Source organism: Chrysemys picta, unplaced genomic scaffold (assembly GCF_011386835.1).
Source record: "Chrysemys picta bellii isolate R12L10 unplaced genomic scaffold, ASM1138683v2 scaf1981, whole genome shotgun sequence".
In the NCBI taxonomy this organism is placed as follows: Eukaryota; Metazoa; Chordata; order Testudines; family Emydidae; genus Chrysemys; species Chrysemys picta.
In genome coordinates this window covers 2,646-10,641 of record NW_027054686.1, presented here as the reverse complement: position 1 = coordinate 10,641, position 7,996 = coordinate 2,646, and the positions used below count along the sequence as shown (strand labels likewise).

The following is a 7,996-nucleotide window of genomic DNA, read 5'->3' as shown; positions in this document are numbered from 1 at the left end:
ATTGGAAGAGAAGGTTCGAGGGCTGGAGAAACGAGTATCGACTCTGTGTTGCATAAGGGAAAATGAAGATTTCCTGGACAGACGTCAGGAGATGCTTCTACGGCCACAATGTTCTGAAGATTCAGAGCAGGCGCAGCAGGGACAGAAGGATTGTGAGGAGGTTTGGCAGCATGTGACCTCCAGAAGGAGAAAGAGGAGCGTCCATGGACCAGCAATGGAGATACAGGTGAGCAATCGTTTCCATGTTCTCTCTACAGGTACTAATGCGGAGAGTGGACTAGATGACCCATCTGAGGGAAGGGAGCAGAAGGAGACTCCACCGATTGGAAGGCAAAAGATGCACTGTCCTAGGGATGGGGGTTCCACGACCACCACTCCCAAGAGGAGGAGGAGGGTGGTGGTGGTCAGGGACTCCCTCCTCAGGGGGACTGAATCATCTATCTGCCGCCCCGACCGGGAAAACCGAGAAGTCTGCTGCTTGCCAGGAGCTAGGATACACGATGTGACGGAGAGACTGCCGAGACTCATCAAGCCCTCGGATCGCTACCCCTTCCTGCTTCTCCACGTAGGCACCAATGATACTGCCAAGAATGACCTTGAGCGGATCACTGCAGACTACGTGGCTCTGGGAAGAAGGATAAAGGAGTTTGAGGCGCAAGTGGTGTTCTCGTCCATCCTCCCTGTGCAAGGAAAAGGCCGGGGTAGAAACCGTCGAATCATGGAAGTCAACGAATGGCTACGCAGGTGGTGTCGGAGAGAAGGCTTTGGATTCTTCGACCATGGGATGGTGTTCCAAGAAGAAGGAGTGCTAGGCAGAGACGGGCTCCACCTAACGAAGAGAGGGAAGAGCATCTTCGCCAGCAGGCTGGCTAACCTAATGAGGAGGGCTTTAAACTAGGTTCACCGGGGGAAGGAGACCAAAGCCCTGAGGTAAGTGGGGAAATGGGATCCTGGGAGGAAGCACAAGCAGGAGAGCGCAAGAGGGGAGGACTCCTGTCTCGTGCTGAGAAAGAGGGACGATCGATGAGTTATCTTAAGTGCCTATACACAAATGCAAGAAGCCTGGGAAACAAGCAGGGAGAACTGGAAGTCCTGGCACAGTCAGGGAACTATGATGCGATTGGAATAACAGAGACTTGGTGGGATAACTCACATGACTGGAGTACTGTCATGGATGGATATAAACTGTTCAGGAAGGACAGGCAGGGCAGAAAAGGTGGGGGAGTTGCGTTGTATGTAAGAGAGGAGTATGACTGCTCAGAGCTCCAGTATGGAACTGCAGAAAAACCTGAGAGTCTCTGGATAAAGTTGAGAAGTGTGAGCAACAAGGGTGATGTCGTGGTTGGAGTCTGCTATAGACCACCAGACCAGGGGGATGAGGTGGACGAAGCTTTCTTCTGGCAACTAGCAGAAGTTGCTAGATCGCAGGCCCTGGTTCTCATGGGAGACTTTAATCACCCTGATATCTGCTGGGAGAGCAATACAGCGGTGCACAGGCAATCCAGGAAATTTTTGGAAAGTGTAGGGGACAATTTCCTGGTGCAAGTGCTGGAGGAACCAACTAGGGGCAGAGCTTTTCTTGACCTGCTACTCACAAACAGGGAAGAACTAGTAGGGGAAGCAAAAGTGGATGGGAACCTGGGAGGCAGTGACCATGAGATGGTCGAGTTCAGGATCCTGACACAAGGAAGAAAGGAGAGCAGCAGAATACGGACCCTGGACTTCAGAAAAGCAGACTTTGACTCCCTCAGGGAACAGATGGGCAGGATCCCCTGGGAGAATAACATGAAGGGCAAAGGGGTCCAGGAGAGCTGGCTGTATTTTAAAGAATCCTTATTGAGGTTGCAGGAACAAACCATCCCGATGTGTAGAAAGAATAGTAAATATGGCAGGCGACCAGCTTGGCTAAACAGTGAAATCCTTGCTGATCTTAAACACAAAAAAGAAGCTTACAAGAAGTGGATGATTGGACAAATGACCAGGGAGGAGTATAAAAATATTGCTCAGGCGTGCAGGAGTGAAATCAGGAAGGCCAAATCACACTTAGCGTTGCAGTTAGCAAGAGATGTTAAGAGTAACAAGAAGGGTTTCTTCAGGTATGTTAGCAACAAGAAGAAAGTCAAGGAAAGTGTGGGCCCCTTACTGAATGAGGGAGGCAACCTAGTGACCGAGGATGTGGAAAAAGCTAATGTACTCAATGATTTTTTTGCCTCTGTCTTCACGCACAAGGTCAGCTCCCAGATTGCTGCACTGGGCAGTACAGCATGGGGAGAAGGTGACCAGCCCTCTGTGGAGAAAGAAGTGGTTCGGGACTATTTAGAAAAACTGGACGTGCACAAGTCCATGGGGCCGGATGCGCTGCATCCGAGGGTGCTAAAGGAGTTGGCGGGTGAGATTGCAGAGCCATTAGCCATTATTTTTGAAAACTCATGGCGATCGGGGGAGGTCCCAGATGACTGGAAAAAGGCTAATGTAGTGCCCATCTTTAAAAAAGGGAAGAAGGAGGATCCGGGGAACTACAGGCCAGTCAGCCTCACCTCAGTCCCTGGAAAAATCATGGAGCAGGTCCTCAAGGAATCAATTATGAAACATTTAGAGGAGAGGAAAGTGATCAGGAGCAGTCAGCATGGATTCAAGAAGGGGAAGTCGTGCCTGACTAACCTAATTGCCTTCTATGATGAGATAACTGGCTCTGTGGATGAGGGGAAAGCAGTGGATGTGTTATTCCTTGACTTTAGCAAAGCTTTTGATACGGTCTCCCACAGTATTCTTGCCGCCAAGTTAAAGAAGTATGGGCTGGATGAATGGACTGTAAGGTGGATAGAAAGCTGGCTAGATCGTCGGGCTCAAGGGATAGTGATCAATGGCTCCATGTCTAGTTGGCAGCCAGTTTCAAGTGGAGTGCCCCAAGGGTCAGTCCTGGGGCCGGTTTTGTTTAATATCTTTATTAATGATCTGGAGGATGGTGTGGACTGCACTCTCAGCAAGTTTGCAGATGACACTAAACTAGGAGGCGTGGTAGATACACTAGAGGGTAGGGATCGGATACAGAGGGACCTAGACAAATTAGAGGATTGGGCCGAAAAAAACCTGATGAGGTTCAACAAGGACAAGTGCAGAGTCCTGCACTTAGGACGGAAGAATCCCATGCACTGCTACAGACTAGGGACCGAATGGCTAGGAAGCAGTTCTGCAGAAAAGGACCTAGGGGTCACAGTGGACGAGAAGCTGGATATGAGTCAACAGTGTGCTCTTGTTGCCAAGAAGGCTAACGGCATTTTGGGCTGTATAAGTAGGGGCATTGCCAGCAGATCGAGGAACATGATCGTTCCCCTTTATTCGACATTGGTGAGGCCTCATCTGGAATACTGTGTCCAGTTTTGGGCCCCACACTACAAGAAGGATGTGGAAGAATTGGAAAGAGTCCAGCGGAGGGCAACAAAAATTATTAGGGGTCTGGAGCACACGACTTATGAGGAGAGGCTGAGGGAACTGGGATTGTTTAGTCTCCAGAAGAGAAGAATGAGGGGGGATTTGATAGCAGCCTTCAACTACCTGAAGGGGGGTTCCAAAGAGGATGGAGCTCGGCTGTTCTCAGTGGTGGCAGATGACAGAACAAGGAGCAATGGTCTCAAGTTGCAGTGGGGGAGGTCCAGGTTGGATATCAGGAAAAACTATTTCACTAGGAGGGTGGTGAAACACTGGAATGCGTTACCTAGGGAGGTGGTGGAGTCTCCTTCCTCGGAGGTTTTTAAGGCCCGGCTTGACAAAGCCCTGGCTGGGATGATTTAGCTGGGAATTGGTCCTGCTTTGAGCAGGGGGTTGGACTAGATGACCTCTTGAGGTCCCTTCCAACTCTGATATTCTATGATTCTATGAATAAATGAGGATTAAACTGATAAAATCAAGATTTAAATTTTATTAGAGAACAATAACGCTCGATGCGTTGCCTGCACTGCTCCATCACCAGCTGCATCTGCGGCCCCAGGGCTCTGGCCTGCTCCCGGTCGTGGTCCCGCAGGGCCTGCACCAGGGCTGGGGGAAGAGACGTCAGTGAGGCCCGGAGGAGTTATGGCTTTGGGGGGCGGGGGGAGGGGTGTGCTGAGCTGCTGGGTGGATGCCATGGTCCTGACGCCCCTCAGGCCGGCTCGTGCCCCTTGCAGACCCTGGGAAGGGTCCTCAGGCCGGGGGGCGTCCCCCTGTCCGTCTGGAGCCATGGCGGGGATCTCACCTTGTGCGTCGGTCCCCGGGGAGCCCTGGTGCTGCTGCAGGCTGGCCAACACCTGGCTCTTGTAGCCCAGCTGGGCAGGCAGGGCCAGCAGCTCCTTCTTCAGCTCAGCCATGTGGGGCAGGAGGTGCTCCGGGGCTTTGCTCCCCCCCCCTCCCCCCCGCCCAAGATCACTCCCCATGGGGCTCTAGGGAGGTTTAATGCAGAATAAACTAGGGGGGTGCTCCTGCCCCACCCCCTCCTCCAGGGCCCCCCATCCCATCTCCCCCCAGAAGAGGGTCTCACTCCTGCCCTGTGCAGAGACCTCCCCGCTCCCTGCCCCATTGCTCCACCAAGTGTGCGTCTCACCTTGTAGAGAGGGAAGCCGGAAGCCTGGCACACAGTGAGGAAGGCCCGGTGCTGGGCGAGCGCCGTCCGGCCCAGCCTATGGATGGAGAGCTCGTGGGCCGGGACCTGCTGGGACCTGGAGGCGGGGGACGACTGGGTCATGGCAGCCAAGGATCAGCCCCTGAACCGCCCACTCTCCGGCACCCCCCCCATCCTCACCAGGCACCCCAGCCCAGCCCACCTCCCCCCCTGCTCCCTGGGAAGGGCTGCGGGGCCCCGTCGTCACAGCCGCCTGCCAGGGTATATAGCATTGGTACCCCCTGGAGAGCAGATACCAGTGCAGAGTATTAATACCTCAGAGAGTATCAATGCTCCTCTCACCGCTATAGGCTACCAATGCTCCTAGAGCATTATCAGCCCAGAAAGTATTAATCCTCCCACCCCAAATGTCGGGTACCGATGCTCTCAGATTATTATTAACCGGGAGGGAGTATTCACGGTCCCACCAGAGTATTAAAGCCGCTGCCCCATTCTCAGGGTATTAGCTCTCCTCCCAGAGAACACCGGGTTTTCATTAGTATTCCCCAGCACCAACGCTCCTGCTTGTCTCGATGCCGCTACTGCAGCATTAATACCACTGCCCAAGTACTGATGCTCCTCGCAGAGGACCGGCGCCCCCAGCATGGGGCAGAGAAGCAAAGTATCAGTACTGCTCTGCGGGCACCTACCCCCTCGAACCTGCAGATCTCAGGGCGGGTCCGAGCCCCGTTTCAATGGGGCACAGACGGGGGGAGGGGGGACAAGATCCCAGGAATCCTGCATACCCCAAGTCCAGTAGTGGGGGGATGGGGGGCACAGCCCTCCATCCAAGGTACTCCCCCTAAGGCCGGGAGCTCCCCCCATATGGGGATCCAGCCCCTGGGGCACCCCAAGAGAGGACGGGGGGGACGGGGCAGTTCAGACAGAGCGGGGGGTGGGGGACTCACCCCAGGAGGCTGCGGCGCAGAAGGCAGGGGAGGGCGATGGCCCCCAGCTGCCGGACCTCGCGCTCCACCCCCCCCGTGCAGCCGCTGCGACTCCAGCGTCACGTCCTGCTCCGGGCCCAGCAGCTTCCTCTGCACGAAGGCCTGGACCTGAGAGAGAGTGGGGGGAGACCATGCTGGTGCCCCTCAGTCCCAGCCCTGGGCTCCACTCCCCCAGCCCTGCCGGTACCCCTCAGTCTTGCCCCACAGCCTCCTCCTTAGTGCGGGCGGGTGGGGGTGTCTCACCTCGGCCTGGTCCTTGCGGAGCTGGGATTTGATGTAGGAGGTGCCTTTGATCAGCGCCCAGACGTGCTGCTGCTTTTCGCCCTGGGTGGATTGGGGGGGAGGGGGGGTTTCAGTCCTGGGGTTGCTTCGAGACAGTGTCCCTGCTCCCCCTGTGCCAGCAAGGCACCCCTATATTCAGCCCCGCAATCCCTCCCTTTCCCCCCAGAAGGCACCCCCATCCTCCCACAACTTGTCCCCTCCCTCCCTTCCCCCATCATCCCCACACCCCTATATTCCCCCCCAGCATGCACCCCCTCTACTTCCTTCCCCCTAGGCCAGCCAGGTACCCTGTGGATCCCCCTCCAAGAATCCTCCACCCATGGGCCCCTTCCCAGCCAACCCCGCCCATATCCTAGTGTGTGCCCTATTGTCCCCCTACTCCCCAGGCAGATCCCATGTCCAGAGGCTGTCCTGCTCTAACACCCAGATTCCCCCCCCCCCGTACTCACCACCAGGTGGCGGAAGTCCAAGATGCGCTGCCGCTTGCTCTGCAAGGCCTGCAGCTCGGCGTGGCGGGCCCTCGCCTCCCGCTCCAGCTCCCGGCAGCCCCGGTGCAGCCCATCCCGCAGCCCCGCCAGCCGCACAGCCCGCAGCTCCAGCACTGCCTTGGGGGCCGGGCGGGATAGGCCGGCTCAGTGGGCAGATGGGGACCAGCAGGGGGCGCACTCTGTAGGTCTGGGGCGGGGGGACCACATGGGCAGGGAATCTTCCCAGCAGGGGGCACTCTCCCAGGGGTGGGTGGTCACCGACTATGCAGGAGGGACCCTGGGTGGTGGGGATGTCTCCCCGGCAGGGGGTGCCCACCACAGGCCCCAACAGCACAGGGGGACCCCACGGAACAGGGTAGTCTCCCCAACAGGGAGCGCTCTCCAGGGGGCCCTCACAGCCCAGGGGGACCCCTGGAGCGGGAAGTCTCCCCAGCAGGGGACGGTCTCCCAGGAGTGGGTGGTCACCAACTGTGCAGGGGTGAGCCCAGAAGGCAGGGTGTCTCCCAGGGGCTGGGGCAGCTACCTGGCAAGGATGGCGCGCTCCGAGCCGTCCGCCAGCAGCCGGTGCATCTCCTGGAGGAGGGAGGCCAGCTGGGCCGTGCCGCGCTGCTCCCGGGCCTGTAGGGGGAGCTGTTGCACCCACAGCTCCTCACACCTGCTCCAGCCTTCCTGCAGCCAGGGGGAGGGAGCAGTTAAGGAGGGGCCACGGGACACTGCCCCCTCCCCCACTATATCCCAGCTGGAGATATGGCCCTGAGGTCCCCCTGCAGTCCCTGTGACCCCCCAGCACTGAGATATAGTCCCCTCCCCCGCTATATCCCAGCCCCTGGAACCTCCAGCCCCCAGATGTTCCCCCCCTCCCCCTGCACTATATCCTACCCGTTCGGACTGCCCAGCCCCCAGATGCAGCCCTGCCTGCCCCGCCCCATGTCCCCACTCTAGGGTGACCAGATGTCCTGATTTTACAGGGACAGTCCCGATTTTTGGGTCTTTTTCTTATATAGGTTCCTATTACCCCCCACCCCCGTCCCGATTTTTTCACATTTGCTGTCTGGTCACCCTACCCCACTCCCCTGTATGAGGCCCCGGACCGAGGGCAGGGCTGCTGGTGTAGATCAATCTCTGATAATTTTCATATGACTTTACATTGTGCCTCTTCATATAACCTTGTGGTGGGTCTACCCACGTGTGACCTCTGTTTTCATGGAACTTTGTATCAAAGCCTCATTTAGAAACTTTGCATTGCCCTTGGTATAATATTATAGCCCCTCAGGATAGAATAAGATAGAAGAAAAATTTCTTTTTGCTAGCAGTAGAACAAGAGCTCTCTCTCCCCCCCCCCCCCACTCTTAATCAATTGCCCTGTTGAATGAATGAGGTGTGGATGAGCAAGGCATGGAAGGCAGCACCTCCAGACAGCCTTAACCCTTGGAGAGGGGCTGGGAGCTAGACCCAAGGACAATAAAACGTGTCAAGTGGGCTCATTAAAGACAAGCAGACATACTGACGGGCCTCGGGGGTTAGAAGCAAGCACCTTCTTTTGGAAACACCCTCTTTGCAGCATTGGGACAACACTCAAAAGAAAGCAGCACAAAGGACCAATGGACACAGACACAGAGTTTGAATCTGGTCTAGATTTGCATAAG

At 56.4% G+C, this 7,996-nt stretch overlaps 1 protein-coding gene across 1 annotated transcript; it reads right to left on the bottom strand.

The window, feature by feature from the left end:
• Positions 1 to 3,896: 3,896 nt before the first annotated feature.
• Positions 3,897 to 7,511, bottom strand: LOC135980144 (collagen, type I, alpha 1a-like). The gene is made up of 6 exons (XM_065580209.1): positions 7,442 to 7,511; positions 6,312 to 6,995; positions 5,824 to 5,904; positions 5,542 to 5,688; positions 4,577 to 4,691; positions 3,897 to 4,035 (listed from the first exon to the last, which is right to left on the bottom strand). Exons 1-6 carry the CDS (start codon positions 7,509 to 7,511, stop codon positions 3,912 to 3,914), a joined length of 1,221 nt encoding a protein of 406 aa, XP_065436281.1. The 3' UTR covers positions 3,897 to 3,911.
• Positions 7,512 to 7,996: the final 485 nt, after the last annotated feature.